At 37.8% G+C, this 21,338-nt stretch overlaps 1 protein-coding gene across 1 annotated transcript in view; it reads right to left on the bottom strand.

The window, feature by feature from the left end:
- Nucleotides 1-555: 555 nt before the first annotated feature.
- The window catches only part of stol (voltage-dependent calcium channel subunit stolid), a 239,983-nt gene continuing 219,200 nt past the window's right edge, over nt 556-21,338 (bottom strand). Inside the window, exons 16-26 of the mRNA XM_089650724.1 lie at nt 20,221-20,434; nt 18,805-18,850; nt 17,782-17,960; nt 14,099-14,186; nt 9,224-9,328; nt 8,421-8,682; nt 7,928-8,179; nt 7,282-7,393; nt 6,225-6,543; nt 5,097-5,274; nt 556-3,931 (exon numbers count right to left, since the gene is read on the bottom strand). Coding sequence (XP_089506850.1) covers nt 3,836-3,931; nt 5,097-5,274; nt 6,225-6,543; nt 7,282-7,393; nt 7,928-8,179; nt 8,421-8,682; nt 9,224-9,328; nt 14,099-14,186; nt 17,782-17,960; nt 18,805-18,850; nt 20,221-20,434 — 1,851 coding nt within the window. The 3' untranslated portion in view covers nt 556-3,835. The remainder of the gene's footprint in view (nt 3,932-5,096; nt 5,275-6,224; nt 6,544-7,281; nt 7,394-7,927; nt 8,180-8,420; nt 8,683-9,223; nt 9,329-14,098; nt 14,187-17,781; nt 17,961-18,804; nt 18,851-20,220; nt 20,435-21,338) is intronic.

Here is a 21,338-nt window from a genome sequence, read left to right as displayed (position 1 = left end):
AAAAAATGCACACTTCGCGGTGTGCGGACTGTGACGCATGACAGCCGTGGCAGTAGATGGAGAACTGTAAACATTTTGCGATGTTGCCAGACTATTTCGAGTGTTATCTATCCGGAAGCTCGAAACAATGGTGAAACGGTTGCCGTTGAATAACGAAGTTATTCTGATCTTTAAAGCCAGCCAACGGATAGTTAGTCAGATATAAAACGTAAAATTATATATCTGTCTGCATATTGTTATCATTTATAATGTTAAATAATTTACAAGTAATAAATAAATAAAAAATAAAAAAATATAGCCCGAGATAGTGAAATACCCCCTAAGAGAGATGTATCTCCCAAAAAGACCCTGCGGTTGTTTGTTGTCACTGGTTGTCTGTCACCCTAGAACAGGCTTTTCTATGGAATAGAAATCTAAATTTGAATCGACTTCAACTTTCATTGTATAAATGAATGAACCCAGCATTATATTAAATAAAAAGTACATTTTTTATGGTTGATAGTATTTCTTTATTGTAATTCAAATTTCATAGATAATTATAAATAAATTTATAAAATGAATATTGATAACTTGATTATATCAACAGGGATATGTTTAACACGATAATGATGACAAACTTTATAGTAAAAGAATATCCAAGTGAGCATGATGAAACCACGAGAAAAGTAATATGTATTATTCCTCCTACCTAAAGTAATTCCGTCTTATCTGCTAAACATTGTTTAGTTGTAATTGTTAGGTTAGTCTGGCGTTTACTGAGAAACAGAATTTACAAAGTGGCGTATTTAATATTCCTACACTCAGGAATAAAAGTTGAATAAGAAATTATTCTAAATATGTAGCTAGTTATGAATAAATTAGATATAGAAGATTACTTAGACTAACTACCTTAGTTTCCTATCATTTCACTTAATGGAAGACTCTTTGCTTTATGCAAGCAGTCACAAGAGACAGGCCTTTGATCATATATATTACCCCCTATTGCAATCCCATCCCCTCCTTAACCCCCTTCACTCCTCCGCCCCGCCTTGCCCTCGCTGACTTCGCTAAATCCCGTAACCTAATTATTATTTGAAATGTATTAATGATAACATTCAACACAATACATATTTAACAACAGCCAAATGTAACATTTATTTCTCTATGAAGTTTGATAAAAACATGAATGATTCAACCTATTAATTGTGTTATTTTTTTAAATATTTATTTGAAGAATTTAGCTGCAATATTTCAATTCAACCATTTAGGCTACTTTAGTATTATTTAATTTCCGATAATATTTACTAAATTAATCCACCCATTGACTATCTACGAGAAGATTTTTCTGGCCTCTCCATTTTTGAAAGAAATATACTTGAAGATGGATTGTTGCATAGAATAAATAAATGTGAATACTAAGAAAGAAGCACAGTTGTGTTTGAATAATGGAGTGAATTAAAAGAGGATATTTATTACAGCACTTGGTAAATATGTATTTTAGATATGTTCTGTTATAATGTCCAGGATATGAGAAATCAATCAGTTGTATGAAAGTATACAAAAATGGCAATTAGACAAAACCCTGCCAGCGATCTTAGTTCCTAACAATAATCTCTATCAATACCACAAATTGTATAGAAGATTGCTTACAGAAATGTTTTTAAATCAGTTTTGATTTCTGTAATTATTGTTCATTCATCACTAACCGATTGCCACCTACTGACGGTTGAGTTATAATTATTAGTCCTGAATATTTCATAACAATAAAACGCTTTCTTTCCTAAATTTTAACATTTCAAACGACCGTCTCCATATTGCGACACAATTTCCCACACAATTATTTTGAAGTTTTCATTGTTAATCTAAATATTTATTTATCTGGTTGTATCATATTAATTAATAATTAATGACCAAGAATGTTTAGAATAAAATTGTCCAAAATATGTATTTATTTATGTTATTAGGATATTCTTAGAATACAAAAACTGAGATAAAGTAATTTCTACTAAAATAATAAAAGATGGTCTCTGTTACAAACAGGACACGTCCTATCATCTACTCATTATTGTCTGAAGAAATATTAGCGTATAATTTAATGAACCTAATACTTGAAGTAAACATAGGGCATGTTCATACCTTACACTAGTTACATGTTATATGAGGGTATTTATTTAGCTATTCTATTCTTGCAATGTTGGACAGCTCACAATAGTAAAACATTATTGTCAACGAGACATTGTAGCTATCCCTATTGCACTTATTGTCTTCTGTTGATGACAGAAGCATGTATTATGTGTAATACATTTATTCACACTAAAGTGCTGAAAATATACAACTAGGAAAATTGATGATTTTTCATTTGAAAATGTATTGTTTATAAATGTAACATTGATATTAATAGTGACTATAACAGACAGTGCAAATGTTTGAGTAAATTAAGTGCTCTTGGTGCATTTCTTAAGTTTACATTTTCCTAGAAAAGTGTTTACATTCTTTAATAATTATCATTATTCACATCTACAACAGAAACTCCCTCCCAGGAATATGACATGTATGTATGTATATATGAATATATATGTACGTATATATACATCATTACAAAATCTATTGATTGTGTAATAAAATAAAAAAGCACCGCATACTTTTAACATTATACATAAACAGGATATCCTGTCAAATACAAGTTTCCTGACTTACAGCAACTGCCTCCACTCCACTCCACTCCACTGTAAGTTAGTTGAGACTGCCGAGTTAGTTGATACATACACGCTTATCAAAGTAAGAGCAGTCCATATATTCACATGCTTTTCTTAATTTACCTTAATTGAACAAGTCTATATAATCTTAGTTGACTTAATCCATACCTTAATCGAGTTATCAAAGTTTGATAAAGATTTGAATACTTAATGAAATGTCACTAAAATGAAAATGAAATTAAAAAGCTTAACACGTATTTACGCGACACATTAACACCAAACAAAAGAAAAGGCTAACATTTAAAAATATATTTGTTTAGACACAAAAGATTCCAAGAGGTTCGGACAGACACAATAAGAGTATACAACGCCCCGTTCATGTTTGTGTCTTCTTTAGAACTTCAGGACTTCCGCCTTCAACAGTATTGTATATTTAGAATGTGTTAACTAGGTATGTATTCATTTGGAAACATGCATGAAGCATATTGCTATACACATCACAAAGTTTAATGTAACGAGAATTTAATGCATTATTTAAATACATACAAACAAAGTAAGCTGAAAAGTTGAATGAATAAATTAGCATCTAGTTTAGTTTAATTTTTCACCTAATGATATTTACAATTATTTCACAAATACATTCAGAAAATATTTCATAAAATATCAATGTTAATAACACTGAAAACTTTTTAACAAAGATAAAATGGATTTCATTTCAAACGACAATATTCAATATTCGGTCATCTGATAATACTTCACTTTTTATAAAACGTTCATTCTTTTCAGTGTAATTTTTACCTAGGTATATTTGCTTTTTTCTATTTTCACATAACAATTTTTCTCTCGTTTTTAAATTTTCGTTTCAGCGATTCGATTATAATATATTATCTCCATTAGTAGTTTGGCGCTTTCCAGCTGTATGTACGGTGCGATATGAGTCCAGAAGTTAAGCTTTGTTATGGGATGTAGCATTCTTTAGTGCCTAATTAGTATTGTTATATTATTAGATATCTAATATTTGGTAAAGGAAATTATGTAGTATTATATGGGCTATTACTGTGCGTTTTTCAATGTAGAACAAATCCTTTCATTCATTCTAATTGTATTGAATAATTCCTTTTTGGACATTACTTGTATAAAGTACGAGTCATGGTCTGAGATCACGTGGAAACCATCAGAGACACGAGCGCAGTCAGCAGCAGGCTAAAGGACACGGTCAGGACGCTGGAGCTTCCGCACAGGACTATTTCTATTTCCTGCAATGACAATTCATTATATTAGTGACACAGGATGCTTCGGGAGAACACACAACCTTTTGAAAGCTGATAATGTATATGTACTTGCTTTGAGGCGAGACGGTAGACTGCCCGTGCCCGTAACTTCGCCACAAAGAATGTTATACAAAATTTTATCTTTTAAAATTAAACAATAACTTTGTAAACATCACTTATAGGTAAATACTTAATGCCGACCGGGTTTCGCTATTTACCTATAAGTGATGTTTAAAAAGTTATTGTTTAATTTTAAAAGATAATGTCACATTACAAAGTAAAAGCTTCATATGAAGAAATAAAATTTTATCTATGTAAATAAAAGGCAATATTTGTATTTGTGTACCCTACAGACTCAAAAACTGCTTGACCGATTTTGCTGAATATTTCAAAGTTTGTTTTTATTAGTGCTAAGAGTGTATAGAGGGTGGTTTGGACTGTAGAACAACTCGGGGACGCCCGAGAACATGAGACATGGCACGATCAATAGCGATAGTGTAGCATTGCCGGGTTCGCTTGTAATGTATAAACCCTCGTGTAAGTAATTTGTGGTATCTATTTGTAAAATTACCCTCCTTGAACATCTTATTTACACAACGGGAATTCATTTTGCAAATATAATAGCTCGTATTAACTTAATTATGTGGGTTTTAGGATATTCAGTATTGAGTGTCAGTTATATAATAGCAGAGCTAGTTTTCAATTTGGGAGGGGTACGGGTAGCGCCGCCCCGGGAACCATTTATTGGTTAACCAACACCTTTGCCATAGGTCACCCCAAGTGGTTCAGGGGTGTTGGTTATCCAGGTTCATGAGGTGAGGTTTGTCCGGGTCTTTGCGGCAGATGCGTCTGCCCACCTTCTGCGTGGTAGACTGGATCGAGAAAGAATGCTTGAGGGAAACTTTTTGACCTCTACAGCAGGACTCTCTCGGAACATCATCGCCTTACACCACAGTGGGAGGGATGGATTCATACACTCCTGGATACACTGGCCCCCAGACCCGTCTCTTATACCTTTTTTCAATTTAGAACTTCCTCTCCTTCTTTTTCTAAGGACACAGCGTCCCCAAAGATGACATAATGGCCCTAATGGAAATTATTATTCTTAGGGTCTACTGTGTGGAGATAATTTTAAAAAAAGACAGCTTACCTCTGGATGGTAGTTGATACACTTCTGTGGGCGGCGCCGGGAGTGGGCTCCGGGGCGACAGGGCGCTGGGGGCATCTCGCGGGCCCCCGTGCCCAGCTGCTTGGCCCCGCATGGGCACAACGTGTCGACCACCAGCAGGATCAGGTTGCTGTGCGGGATCTTCTGGACGCTGAATGGCCTGGAGTTCAGAGGGAAATGGACATCAGAATAATGCATATAGCAAAATAACAATCATTTCGCAGTGATGACACCCTGTCGCAGTAAGCTCTCGTTTACTTGGCTTTGATTACAAATCACAGCAGAAGTTTGTTTTTTAATGGTACCCCAGTGGCCAGTGGTGCTGGATGTTATTCAATGGCTGTATAACCTATGTAGTCACTATCGTCTCCAACCATAATATCAAGAAGACTCTTCAACAATGGTGTGTATAATGTGTAAAAATACATCATTCCTTTCCACACAACGTAAAGACAAGGTTAAATCAGAGACCGCTTCGGTCAGAGAGGGTAAAAACCATCTTATTGCTGCGTGATATCGGTGGCATGTTGCTGTACGGGACAGAATTGTAGCATGTTGCCAAGACAACTGAATTGCAGTAGGGTATTAGCGAGATCAACGGCAGTAAAAACCCAGAAGCCAGTCTGAACGGTTGTGGCGTAAACACACGTCTCGTATCCCAATGAAATGGAATTCAGAAGGAAACAAAAAAACAAGATCACAATGCTCGCCTATGTTACAAAGTCGTCATTCCTCATTTTCACTAAGTAACTGTTCCCCAGACGCGTGACCTGATTTGCAGACGAGATGTCAGTATTGTTTAAGCAAACGCAATGAGATGGCTGCTATCTGACTGTAAACCCCAGGTTCAACAGTGTTATTCTGTGTTCTTAAGGAAAAGTGAGACGAGCAAACAAATCGAGTTTTGAGATGTGTGAAAACTCAACAAGGTCACAACAAGGTAACAAGGAAAAATATACCAACAAGTATTAAAGCACAGAATATAATATTAAGACATGGAGAAATCCGTTTAGTGTACTCATTTCGTTAGAGCTCATTTTAATGACTAATGCCCTCCTGATAAAACAACATGATAAACGAATTGATCAGGATAGGTTCATTGTTGATTACCTTTCACAACCGGTGACATGGCAGTTGGTGAGCTTGCCCTTTAGAGGCTGGCTCATGTTGAGCCTCTCCGCCTGCAGAACATACAGATCGGTGCGCTTGTCGCAGGCGCGAACACCCGCCCCGCTGCCCGTGCCCCCTGAGGAGCCAGGGTGCGAGGGGCCCGGGGGCGGCGCATGCTGGGGCGGCGGTGGCGGGGGCAGTGGGGGCTCCGCTGGTGGGGGAGGAGGTGGTGTGGGCAGGATCGTGTGCACCACTGTCTCCTCGGGCAGGTAGGTCTCTTCTTCTTCGTACTCTCCATAGGCCGGGTCGCCGTACAAAGCTAAAGCGACAATATCACGCTAAGTTACTTACATCATGATTAAAACTCATGACTGGAGGTTATCCACCGCTTACCCGCCCTGGTATAAGTAACAGATGGTTACTCCTTCAGAGCTCTCACAAGGAAAATCATCATGATTAAAACATCATGATTAAAATCATCATGATTAAAACTCATGACTATGACTTCTGTATCTTGCTATAAATTACAGTAAGTATTTTACTATGCTGTTTACATCGGTAATTTGAAACAAGTCACTTACATGAGCCACTTGTGAGAAAAAAAAAACAAATGTGTAGCGAGTGAGCTTTTTTTTAAAGAATATAGGAGTTACTAACACTGTTTAAAAAAAAATCATAAACATGTATTCTTCTAGATAGGTATCTACCATGATGAACCTGGTATGATCTTGACTTATTTTAATCTTAGTTTTAAATATTTAGATTTATTTATTTTCTTTAAAATATCTTTTTATCATTCAGTTTAATCTTTATTTTTATTTCTATTACGGTTTATATAATAAATAATATGCAACTGGGTTTGATTTCCATAATATGTCTTTTATTTGTCTCTACAATATATTATTTTCCTAGTTCTTACATTATGATCTAAATCGTGTAAGACTATCATAATACGACATGAGCCTAGTATGGTACACATTTGAGAAAAATCACAAAAATTGTATATTGTAAAATTTATTTAAAAAAAAGTACTAAACAAGGAATATTTGTGACTTACCATCATCTTGTGCGTAGGAATGGGCGTGGGACTTGACACTATCCCACAGCGGGAACCACACGACGGCTAATCTCCATATCCACTTCGCAAACCATTGGAGAGGTTGTGGTCTCTGTAAACATATTACATTATTTATTTATTTATATATTTATACGCCTAAAAAGGCTTTCACATAAAAGTGATACATGATGCAGTGTACGTAGGTGAATATCTGTATTATACAGGAGATACTGACAGTAAATAGATGTAATCCATTGTAAAGAAGGTACAAAATATACATATTAATAACATCTACAAAATATATGGAAGATGTGAAGCACTGTATTGTTATCTATAGCAATGTGAATGTTTTTTGTGATGTTTGCAAGAGAGACAGGTAACAGGGTGGCTCATGCGCAGATGGGAGATTGTATGTGCAGGGCCAGCCCTTAACTAAACGGCGCCTGGCGCGCTAGTAAAACCTCAAGGGCGACGTATTAGTGTTAGGTATTACCAACACCTTGGTTCTTTGGCTCCGTGGCGCCTTGGCAAGTCGTCACCCGGAGCAGTCTCATTGGAAAGAAGGGAATTTACAAAAGTTTTCTTTAAATGGTGAAGTAAAAAGTATTTTATAGTTTAGATGGGGGAGTTTTTTTTGGATATTTACCGTCAATGTATTTCCCTTTGCACTGTATGGGTTTTTTCCATTTGTACACCTTCCCTGATAGTCGAACAGGGGTACTTTTCTGTAGATGCGATCCTGTACCAGAGAATCCATGATCGTGCCGTCTATTTGTCCAAAGAACTGACCCGTGTGAGTTTTTTCTTCAGAGAGAATGACGAAACCATTATCGTCGAGAATATAACAGTCCAAGTCATGCGATGCGCAATGCTTTTTGCAGTTTCCGGAGCCGGTACACTGGAAATAATTTCATTGGATAATAATTATTGGTTTGCAGGAAAAAAGAAAAGATTCAGTTGGAGAGATCTGGATTGGCAGGCAGGAGTAAAAATTCACCATGCATGTGATATTGAAAAAATGATTTTAGTTTCAGGTTAGGTTAGGTTGAGATAGATTAGATTAGGTTAGTTTAAGTTAGGTTAGATTAGATTAGGTTAGTTTAACTAGGTTAGCTTAGATTATAAGAGGAACTACTCACCGCAGACGTGATGTTGACGAAGTGCTTGGACAGCGTGTGCAGCTGGAAGTGCAGGCCCACAACGGCAGCGGGGGCACGGTGTCCGCGGTGCTCCACAAACACGGCGTGCGTGGCCAGCACCAGCGGCTCCGGATCCCCCGTAGCCCCCGCCTCCCTGAACGGCACCGAGAACACAAAGCTCTCAGGCTCCACGGCGTGGTGATCCACAGCTCGCTTGTACCAGGACGCGTCGAACGCTTTGTGGTAGACTTCGCTGAAATGCCTGACATATTGGTTAATTATAGTTCCTGCATACGTAGTATTATTTTAGCGAACTCCCCGAAGAGAGATTCACTGATTTATAATTGACTGAGCGTAGCAAAGTCCTGTTTTAACTCAACTAAATTTGTTTGATACGTTCTGGTTCCGGTTCAAGATGGTGGCCGTTTTAGTGCCGTTCTGTGCCGCAGTCAGGCACAATCAAAAAATTAATTTTTCTGAATATAAGTAGTATGCTGGGGAAAATACATGGTACAATTTATAAAAACATCATTTTGCAAAAAAAAGAAGTTAACAAAATTTTAAAAAATATAGTATCAGCTGGTCCGCGGCGAAAATTTAGCATCGGCGATCAAGAACTTAAGGAATATTCCCATTGTGTTGTAAAATGGCGGTAATCAGTAATTATAAGTTATAAGTTAGGTAAAATTAGCACTGAATAGCTTTTCAATAACAAGTAGAACAAGCAAAAATAGAACAAGTAGACTTAATAGAACAAGTAGACTTAATATAACAAGTAGACTTAATGGAACAAGTAGACTTACGGTTCAGTGGAGTCGGGACTGCGGGGAACATGTTCTGTCCAGCGGAGCAGCCCACTGCGAGTGGCCACAAAGGACAGAGTCACTCCAAATATTTGGTATCCTTGGCTGCAAGTTGTCAAGTCTATTAATGCACTGACCAATATTCCTTATATATAAAACTTGTGTGCTTTTATGGTAAACCAATAATCATTTATGTTAAATAATTTAAGTAATTCTTTGTCATTGACAAAGAATTACTTACATTAGTTTGGTAATACATACAATATGTATTATAAAAAGGCATTATTTTCTAATCAATGTGGGTACAAAGGAAACAACGCTTTTATTGTTAGATATCAATAGAAGATTCATTGGTAGGTATGTGTGCAGTTTTGTCGAAAGAATGATTATCATGTCGAAAATATCATTTTGGCACCACGTTAAAATCTTCAATTTATATCTTAATCTTTATATACATAGATAAGGTTAGTCGGGGGAAGTGCGGCGTATAAATTAACGAGTTGGATTCAATTACCAATAATTAGGCAAAAAGTTTATAAATTGCTTTATTACATATTAGCCTTGGTGGGGGAACCATAAGAGCATCTTAAAATGTAATAAAATCATTTTAGTAAAAGCTGTCAGCTAGACGCACACCCTGTGAAATAGGGCAAGTGCGACCATATATTTTTATAATGAATACAGAAATTTATTAATATACTGAAAATGTGAAAGGGAAATGGGCTTCATATGTCAGCTCTTGCAGTTTTGCTATTATATTTGAAGACAAACAAATACTTAATCATTTACTATTTTGGGGCATAAAAATTTAACATGAAAATAAAACTGCAACGGGTTTAGTGTATATTATGATCCGAAATGTCAAAAGACAGTCACAAATTGCTACACTTAGCTTTCTCATAAAACCTGATTGAAGCTAGCAGCATTGATCGCTGGTACACGCATGGAAACTCGACGGATACGAGCGGAACACCCGTCGACAGTTGATGGCGGCTTTATGAGAATGGGTCGTTTCTTCGACTCGTTTTTGTCTAAGTCGGCTCGTTTGTTTAACAAGCTACCGGCATCTGTTTTTCCTCCTTCATATAATCCGGCCCTCTTCAAGAACTGCATTAATGAATACCTTCCTACAGCCCCTTAATCCGCCTCTCAACGCTGCCCAACCGGGTGGTGACATAGTTCATCTGTACTTACACTATACAGAGAGACACACTGACGCTGTGAGGTGTCACATAAAAATAATAAAAGCACTTCCCCCGACTGACCCTAGTAATAATTCATAAGCATTCATATTCATGGTGACCAGTGTACATAAAATATTGTTGCTGCATATAAGAAAAATTATTTTTTAAAAACATAATTATCATAATTTTGGTTGTTTCCTCTGCCTTGAGAATTCACGTTAAAGGTTTACCATAAATGGATTGCACAAAAATCATAAAATAAAAATTATAAATCATCCCGGGAAAGGGAGCACTGTAAATATTAGAAACGTTGGTTAGATCAGTTCCTGGCAGCATTGGAAAGTAGTTAGTGTACTTAATAGATAAAAACTTGTTACTTACACAGTCCACTTAGCTTTTGAATTAGTAACAATATGTATATATATATTCATTAGTAACATTCCACTGAAGAGATAAACTGATAGAAATGTGTTGTTTTGCCCAAAGTAAATAAATTTTTTCCTCCTTTTTACTTCTGGCGAAATCGATGAAATTAAAAAAAATATCAAAAATCTTTCTTGATCAGAAAATCATTTTCATTGGCCTTTTTGAAGGTCTAGCACAGTGAAATCGATACAGATCGATAGGCATAACTACCAATGATTTTATACGGATTTCCCGAGCACGGTCGCGATGATTGATATCCAGACCGATGTTGATAATGCAATTAATCAAAAAAACCATATACGCTAGCAACACTGGCGCATCTCTCTATCAATTAACATTCCTAAATGTCAGACGGCTACGTAAAAGTTAAAAATGCTAATAAATTGACAATGTTGAATTTAAATATTAACTTTAATATACATTGGCAGTCCGTATGTATTTTTGACAATAAAAAAGAAGTTAGTTAGTTTACCAGGTCATTAGCCATAACTAACAACTTTTGTTTCTAGACACTGGAACGGAATCAATTGATTGCGTCTTAGATGATTTAATTTAGTCTATGGATCGTGTTTACGATTTCTTTCAGTTTTAAGAGCTTTGCTAGTTCACCCCCATTTATTAATAAGCCAGTTATTTTGCATAAGGAACAACAGCTTATCCGAAACCTCGGAGGCCGTGTTTAAAGTTGTGGCTTTTGTCAACTGACTCACCTTTCTCCCAAATAGCACTAACTGACCATAGGTTCGTCAATATCGAATTGAAATAGGGTTTTATCGATCGTCCGTGATAGACATCCCTTACGTAAAAGCCTAACATAAATTGGCTACATCAGTTTTATTACAAATCGATTTAGATTACATTTCTAGAGATTAGCTATTCAGTGATACATTTTATGTTGCCTCTTTATTTGGTATACATATTATTTTGGATTATCTTATAAAAAAACATTGTGTGTGCAAATTTACAGAACCAGAATGTTATTGTGTCAATTTAAAAAAAGCTTAATCCACTCTTCAAAATGCAATAAAACTCGGGAAGTGTTTATGTAAATTAATATGTTGTTTCAGGTGATTATCGCAGTTATTGTGAGTTTGGAAAACATGTGTTTGCTAAAACCAATCTTTAATCTAGCACATATTATGTGAGTTAAAAAATATAAATGAACCTTAAGGGACCACACAAACTAATAAATCTACTTTCTGTTTGATATTTATAGATGTAAATATTTAATTTCTAATTTTTTGAATTAAGTTTGTAAACATCATTGTAATATTTAATAATTCCAAGATGGCGGCATATATGTACACAAATATTTGAGGTAATGTTAGCAATTCATAAATTGAAATATGTTATCGTTAAAATTCTGGAATTTAAATAGGTCTCAATATCTCAATTGGTAGAGGTTATTATTCCGGTAATACTAGAGGATTTGGGTTCGAGTACCAGTTGCAACTGTAATATTTTTATTTTCTATTTGTAATTGTGGAGATATTTTGCTAAAATGCTTAGTTTTGAACTGGGTGTGATCCCTTATGGTTTTAACAGGGCCATAATAATATAATAAATATGCATAATCCAAGATATTACAGGAAACTTGGAAATAGATCAATAAAATAGTTTTTGGTAATGAATAGTCCTCCTAGGTAGGATCTTCTTGATGGAGTCCAAGTTTTGTTAAGAAAGTGCAGACAACAGGTCTTACTGACTTTAATTAACACACCTGTATTAGATTTCAATGGTGTAGTGCACACACAGTTTAAGTACATTGAGAAAAGTCAATTAAAATTAATATTAGAATCTAAGCAGCAATAGAATTCATGTTAATGCCTTATTTTGTGTAAGTATTTCGAATGATTTCAGTAAAGTAAACTGCAGGAACTAATTAAAAAAATATATTATAAAGAAATATGTTACGCACTTGACTTAATTATTGAGTAATCGAGTGAACTAATGAATTGGGTTCGCACATCAGATGTTCAATCTGATGTAAGCTAAGCCCTGCATCATTATAAAAGCAACATTTTCCGCACATATTGGAATTAAAACATTGTCAGATTATTTGTTACCGGAAATGCTTATCTTTCTTTTTGTATAAAACAATCACTCAACATGTTTGTGCACTATGTCATTGAATTTTACATGATACTTTAACTACAAAGGAAATGGTTAGCATATATTTTTAATACAAGAAGCCAGTTGATCACCTTCAATTTGATACTGTGTGGGAAAAACATAGCGTTTATACGGGTAAATCCTATTCACACAGTAACTTTACCTGCTGAGTAGACCCATCAAAATGGCTATTGGGCTAATGGAGTGCAGACATATAGTGCATTAGTATACAGTTTGTTAAAACATTGGTCATTATTTGCAGTATTAGGAAAACGCTACAAACATGCAACATGCAGTGGTTGTTTGTCTTCAAGTTCGTATTACTTAAAATAATTCATAAACTGCTCGATTATAGATGACGCTAATTTAGTTTGTTGAGATTAAGATTTTGTCGTTGATTCAACTTCAGACCATATTCCTTGGTACGTATCCGAAATTTCAGTCCGTTCGGCACAATAGAGCATGAGAAAACGGCTTTCAAAATTCGACAATTCGAAAGAATGATGATATTTTCACAAATGCTACTTTACTGAGATTTTCTCACTGATTCTACTTCACACCATAATTCTTAGTATTGGTGATTTAATCCAATATTGCATTTCTATGCTCTTCCTGAAAGAATTTACTTTTAATATGAACAAAACTATTTATTAAATTCATATTGCGTGTGTACGGGTGCAAACAAACAACTCATCTTAATATTTCAAAGCATAGCTTGCAAAAGTGTTTTTCCTAAAAGAATTAAATAGGTGCCATCTATGAAAGAGTAGTTTTGAACAATTTTATGTTTACTCTTAACTTAATTAATTTATATAATCTGGGCAACTTCAAGTCATTTAAAAAACAAATCTCTATGATATACATATTTTACTATAATTATTTCATAAGTATCTTTGTTTTGATAAAAAGTTATATGTTTTATTTTAGAATTCAATTGACAAAGGAGTATTTAAAAAGAGAGTGAATACAATATATTATGTATGTTTTATAGAAAGAAAATTATACTTATTATATTTGATTGAGAACTAATTGAAAATTAATTTTCTTTGAAATCCTCTGCACATTCTGTGCTTAGCTGCTGTAGAATTGTTTTTTTAATAAACTTTAAATGGTTTGTGTTGAATCATTAGAATAATATATAAAATGTACTTACTGCTTGTGTCCGGAGTGACTTGGCCTCAAGTCTAATCCATCCATTACCATTGCGTCCCGTACAAGAGACTGGAGAAGTGTTTTGTCACCTGAAATTTAAAAAAGTATTTTAATTTACTGAAATATAATTCTTAAGATTTAATTTCATATTTTTGAACAATCCAGAGATTAGATTAAAAAATTGTTGCTAAAAATATTTTTCTAAGGTGTTCAAATCGAGCATTCCCGTTAAGAAGAAGGATGGATGTAGGAATAGAGAGTAGATATATTCTCTTATATATATGTAACGCATAAATTTCTTTTGTACTTTTTCTATTTTTAGGATATAGTTTTGTTTGGAAGGAGCCCATATGGCTTTTACAAATAATATGTGATATATTTATAATAATTTGGTCGATAAAATAGGTCACATGTAAAAGAATAATAAAAGCTAACATTATAGGTCTGTTATTATAGCTTTCTTGTAACTAAATTCCGTGCAGTTGAACACATCTACTATTTCTGAGAATGTATTCATGCCAACTGCATGCAATTTAGGTACAAGCGGGTATCTAAATGAATCAGTCCAGCTATTGTTGTTGCAATAAAAAAATTAATTGAGTATTTTAAGTTGCCTAAGGGTAATCTATAATACATATGCATAGTGTCATCTAGCTTTACAATTCAACACTCGGGAAGTTGCAGGCAATCAAACACACCATGACATCAAAGGATCTTTCATCTTGGTTCGCGAACGTCATTCCAGGACTGTATTGACTGTATCCCCCATATCAGGAAGAGCAGGTGCTCTTCCGCAGTCTGGAACTTCCTAGGAGTCCTTCTCCTGCTTCTTGAAGTGGTGGTGTTCGGAGCGCGAGGGCGAGCGCGGGCGCAAGGACATCCACTTCCAGCCGGGGCGGCCGGCGCGCGCCAGGAAGTGCAGCAAGCGCTCTTCCGCACTCTGGAAGTTCACCTCCGTTGTACTCGCAATACACTAGTAGGACAATGAGTGCTTACAGTAGTACGAGTCCTTCTCCTGCTTCTTGAAGTGGTGGTGTTCGGAGCGCGAGGGCGAGCGCGGGCGCAAGGACATCCACTTCCAGCCGGGGCGGCCGGCGCGCGCCAGGAAGTGCAGCAAGCGCTCTTCCGCACTCTGGAAGTTCACCTCCGTTGTACTCGCAATACACTAGTAGGACAATGAGTGCTTACAGTAGTACGAGTCCTTCTCCTGCTTCTTGAAGTGGTGGTGTTCGGAGCGCGAGGGCGAGCGCGGGCGCAAGGACATCCACTTCCAGCCGGGGCGGCCGGCGCGCGCCAGGAAGTGCAGCAAGCGCTCTTCCGCACTCTGGAAGTTCACCTCCGTTGTACTCGCAATACACTAGTAGGACAATGAGTGCTTACAGTAGTACGAGTCCTTCTCCTGCTTCTTGAAGTGGTGGTGTTCGGAGCGCGAGGGCGAGCGCGGGCGCAAGGACATCCACTTCCAGCCGGGGCGGCCGGCGCGCGCCAGGAAGTGCAGCAAGCGCTCTTCCGCACTCTGGAAGTTCACCTCCGTTGTACTCGCAATACACTAGTAGGACAATGAGTGCTTACAGTAGTACGAGTCCTTCTCCTGCTTCTTGAAGTGGTGGTGTTCGGAGCGCGAGGGCGAGCGCGGGCGCAAGGACATCCACTTCCAGCCGGGGCGGCCGGCGCGCGCCAGGAAGTGCAGCAAGCGCTCTTCCGCACTCTGGAAGTTCACCTCCGTTGTACTCGCAATACACTAGTAGGACAATGAGTGCTTACAGTAGTACGAGTCCTTCTCCTGCTTCTTGAAGTGGTGGTGTTCGGAGCGCGAGGGCGAGCGCGGGCGCAAGGACATCCACTTCCAGCCGGGGCGGCCGGCGCGCGCCAGGAAGTGCAGCAAGCGCTCTTCCGCACTCTGGAAGTTCACCTCCGTTGTACTCGCAATACACTAGTAGGACAATGAGTGCTTACAGTAGTACGAGTCCTTCTCCTGCTTCTTGAAGTGGTGGTGTTCGGAGCGCGAGGGCGAGCGCGGGCGCAAGGACATCCACTTCCAGCCGGGGCGGCCGGCGCGCGCCAGGAAGTGCAGCAAGCGCTCTTCCGCACTCTGGAAGTTCACCTCCGTTGTACTCGCAATACACTAGTAGGACAATGAGTGCTTACAGTAGTACGAGTCCTTCTCCTGCTTCTTGAAGTGGTGGTGTTCGGAGCGCGAGGGCGAGCGCGGGCGCAAGGACATCCACTTCCAGCCGGGGCGGCCGGCGCGCGCCAGGAAGTGCAGCAAGCGCTCTTCCGCACTCTGGAAGTTCACCTCCGTTGTACTCGCAATACACTAGTAGGACAATGAGTGCTTACAGTAGTACGAGTCCTTCTCCTGCTTCTTGAAGTGGTGGTGTTCGGAGCGCGAGGGCGAGCGCGGGCGCAAGGACATCCACTTCCAGCCGGGGCGGCCGGCGCGCGCCAGGAAGTGCAGCAAGCGCTCTTCCGCACTCTGGAAGTTCACCTCCGTTGTACTCGCAATACACTAGTAGGACAATGAGTGCTTACAGTAGTACGAGTCCTTCTCCTGCTTCTTGAAGTGGTGGTGTTCGGAGCGCGAGGGCGAGCGCGGGCGCAAGGACATCCACTTCCAGCCGGGGCGGCCGGCGCGCGCCAGGAAGTGCAGCAAGCGCTCTTCCGCACTCTGGAAGTTCACCTCCGTTGTACTCGCAATACACTAGTAGGACAATGAGTGCTTACAGTAGTACGAGTCCTTCTCCTGCTTCTTGAAGTGGTGGTGTTCGGAGCGCGAGGGCGAGCGCGGGCGCAAGGACATCCACTTCCAGCCGGGGCGGCCGGCGCGCGCCAGGAAGTGCAGCAAGCGCTCTTCCGCACTCTGGAAGTTCACCTCCGTTGTACTCGCAATACACTAGTAGGACAATGAGTGCTTACAGTAGTACGAGTCCTTCTCCTGCTTCTTGAAGTGGTGGTGTTCGGAGCGCGAGGGCGAGCGCGGGCGCAAGGACATCCACTTCCAGCCGGGGCGGCCGGCGCGCGCCAGGAAGTGCAGCAAGCGCTCTTCCGCACTCTGGAAGTTCACCTCCGTTGTACTCGCAATACACTAGTAGGACAATGAGTGCTTACAGTAGTACGAGTCCTTCTCCTGCTTCTTGAAGTGGTGGTGTTCGGAGCGCGAGGGCGAGCGCGGGCGCAAGGACATCCACTTCCAGCCGGGGCGGCCGGCGCGCGCCAGGAAGTGCAGCAAGCGCTCTTCCGCACTCTGGAAGTTCACCTCCGTTGTACTCGCAATACACTAGTAGGACAATGAGTGCTTACAGTAGTACGAGTCCTTCTCCTGCTTCTTGAAGTGGTGGTGTTCGGAGCGCGAGGGCGAGCGCGGGCGCAAGGACATCCACTTCCAGCCGGGGCGGCCGGCGCGCGCCAGGAAGTGCAGCAAGCGCTCTTCCGCACTCTGGAAGTTCACCTCCGTTGTACTCGCAATACACTAGTAGGACAATGAGTGCTTACAGTAGTACGAGTCCTTCTCCTGCTTCTTGAAGTGGTGGTGTTCGGAGCGCGAGGGCGAGCGCGGGCGCAAGGACATCCACTTCCAGCCGGGGCGGCCGGCGCGCGCCAGGAAGTGCAGCAAGCGCTCTTCCGCACTCTGGAAGTTCACCTCCGTTGTACTCGCAATACACTAGTAGGACAATGAGTGCTTACAGTAGTACGAGTCCTTCTCCTGCTTCTTGAAGTGGTGGTGTTCGGAGCGCGAGGGCGAGCGCGGGCGCAAGGACATCCACTTCCAGCCGGGGCGGCCGGCGCGTGCCAGGAAGTGCAGCAAGCGCTCTTCCGCAGTTTGGAAGTTCACCTCCGAGGCGGAGTTGTACTCGCAATATACCCTGCAATAGACAAGCAATCATTCATATTTTTTCCACACGAAATGAATTTTAAGATGTCTAAATATATTTCTAAGACATTTTCTACTCAGTTTTATCAAAATTTTCTGTAGCTGTATTGAAAAAAAATGTTTGCAAATATATCAGTTGGTTCCATGATAACTTAATACAGTGACAATTCAACACACTTTTAAAAAGTGATATAAAGTCATTAGAAACAATGGAAAAAAAACCTAACCTAACATAACCTAACCTACTTAACCCAGTTAATAAAGTTTTTGTTTCATCACTTTCCATGACTTTATATAACTTTTTAAAGATGTCATAAATTATTATTGTGATTATTTATCCGGTCACCATGTTATGTATTGTTTGTGTTAGCCGATGACGGTTCTTTTCATCTTCGTCCTTTTTAAATTAATAGCATAATATATTATTTCAATTAAAATAAAACATATGGTCACCCTACATGTTTAATAAATTCCATGAATTAGATTCCTTCAACTTAGTACCTATTATTTGAAAAAAACATTAATTAACAATATTGTTTTTTCAATATATTACTTTGAGTTATTTTTGTGATTTTATAAATATAAATAGTTGCCCCGCAATGTTTCGCTATTGCTAATGTATTTTTCAGGCATTTCTTCCACCATTCACCACTGTATAATAATAAAAATAATAATATTGGACAATTTTTATAGCGCCGCTTTTATGAGATATCACCTCAGGGGCGCTACAATGTTACTGTTATACTGTTAAAAAACTACATTACATCGGTAAGATTTTGGATCTAATATAACGACCATCGCGTTTAACATCAATCATTTTTTTTAGATTAACTCACCAATCTGGGTGCACTTTCCAATTTTCTCCTTTGAAGTATTCGGTAACTGTAACAAAACATTTAAAATGTAGTATTTTTGATACAGGTAAAAGTTCTTGTTATTTTATTTTGGTACACAGCCTTACTAATAAAAATAAAAACACATCCCAAACATTAAACGGTGTTTTAATTAGACATTGAATAAAGACTGCACAATTTCTGTTTCGAATTATTACTAATAAAGAAATGTCTTTAACAGGCTGCGAAAGAACTGGCAACGTCGCATTTTGGCTGACGAACACGTGAGATTCCCGTCTTGAAAATTTTAGTTTTTTTTTCTGACATATTATTTTTTAATAGACTCTTACCGCGAGAATTTAACAATAATTCCACAGAAGTAACAACATAAATGCATTATGCGTGTGTGGGGAAATATAAATCAACGTTTATTCTGCGAAAATTTTAATACATAAATATAATATCTCTCCGTGAACTATTTTATTGTTTATTGCGGTATTTTAAGTAGGTACATAGTTATCTATGTCCTAATACAATCCTTATATACATATAATTATAGTAACACATTTAAAATGAATCAATCACATATTTTCGTAATTTAATTTTAAATGTTTTTATATTTTCTTCTGATTTTATTTCTTCTGGTAGCTCTCCAAATATTTTCAACGCTACATCAATGACTTTTGACTCTGTGTTTTTTTCCTGAAGGGGAGTCTCAATTCATTTCTTTTCCTCGTCTCATGTGTGTGTTTGTTCTGTAGTTTATCATTTTTTCTTAGGAATTCACTAGACGTATTGATTATCTTGTAGATTAAAAATATGGTATTAAAGTAAATAATTTGTTTAAATGACAAGATATTTAACTCCTTCAACATGTTCCTAATTTTTGTGTAGCTATTTTTCTTCAATATGGTTCTCATTGCTCTATTTTGTAGAATTGTCATTTGTTTCATTAAACCGTCGTTGGATAAAAATAGAATGCTGCTACAGTAATTTATGTGTGTTACAATAATTGCGTTGTACACATTTTTACTGGAAACTGTGTTAAGGAATCTTCTTATTCTTCCCAACAGTGAGATTTTTTTGGCAATCTTTTTAATAATTTGTTTTATATTTTGAGCAAAAGTTAATTTGGAGTCAATTATTACCCCCAAATATTTCATTTCAAACACTTCTTTCAATACTTCATCGTCTATCAATGTGTCTTTTTTTGTTTGCGTTACTCGTTTTCCTTTTTTTTATGTCCGTTAAATATCAGTTTATACGTATTAGTAAGGATTTTACATACGCGGTTATTTATCAATTGTATAAAATGGCTGACAGTATTTTTTAACCCTACTGAAACAGTGATCTATTTCAACTTCCATTAAAATGAGTTTCCATATATTAAAAAAGTAAGCAAGTGTAAATGTTATTTACCATTGATGGGACTATGGCGTAGCTCCTGTTCTGCCAAAAGTTCGTACATGCCGTATCCGTCCGGGAGCACCACGGCCAAAGAGAAGGGGGTGCCCTCTATGGGTCCGTAGAAATATCTTTGTCTGCGCGTGGAAACCCGTCTCATGTCCTCGTAATGCACCTTGATGGCTACTTCCGTATCTCCCTCTTTCTGCTCTATCATCTCGTTACGCAACTGAAATAAATGGATGATTGGTTTAATCATACCGATAACTTGGAATCTAAACAATGACATCAAATTGAAATTATAAAATTAAATTACATTCCGAAATGATACTAAAAATGTAATTTGAAATCACGAATGCCTCTATGTATCTTTTTTATGTATCTTTTTATGTATCTTCGTTTTAACATACTTATTTTAGGTAGTCTTAAATCCTGTATTCGTCTAGGTCTAGGATAACTTGAAACCTGTAAATTTGACTGTCCTGAAACGGGAATCCTTCCTAGTTGGACAGTCAAAATCATAAAATGTAATCAATATTATATTATTAAAAAAATAAATAAATAAAAAATTGAACGCCAGAATTTAAGGTTAAACGCAACGCTCTTTGTATTCTACATGTTCACAGATGGCGTTAATTAATTCATTTTGTTTAAATACGCTTTTGCAAGGTATTGCTTTACAATATTAAGACAAATCATTTGTTTGCGCCCTTATATACGCAATATGAATATGAATCAATAGTTTTGTTCGTTTAAAGACTTAATTCTTTCGAGAAAGGCACACAAATACAATATTTTACCGATGATACAATCCAATATTGTATTTGTATGCCTTTCTCGATAGAATTGAGTTTTTATATGGACAAAACTATTTATTCATATTCATATTGCGTATATGAGGGCGCAAACAAATAATTTGTCTTAATACTGTAAAGCAATACCTTGCAAAAGCGTATTTAAACAAAATTAATTAATTAACGCCATCTGTGAACACGTAGAATACAACGAGCGTTGCGTTTAACCTTAATAAGATTATTTTTATAATGATAAACTAATGTTGAAATATTTCACAAACAAATGTAGATATAATATGTCTCGACGCCATCTAGTGGGAAATTTAGCAATAACAAAGC

The sequence above is a fragment of the Hesperophylax consimilis genome, chromosome 3 (genome assembly GCF_061612785.1).
Source record: "Hesperophylax consimilis isolate HC1 chromosome 3, BYU_Hcon_1.0, whole genome shotgun sequence".
In the NCBI taxonomy this organism is placed as follows: domain Eukaryota; kingdom Metazoa; phylum Arthropoda; class Insecta; order Trichoptera; family Limnephilidae; genus Hesperophylax; species Hesperophylax consimilis.
The sequence above is the reverse complement of the archived record's forward strand: the minus strand, read 5'-3'. Positions and strand labels throughout refer to the sequence as shown.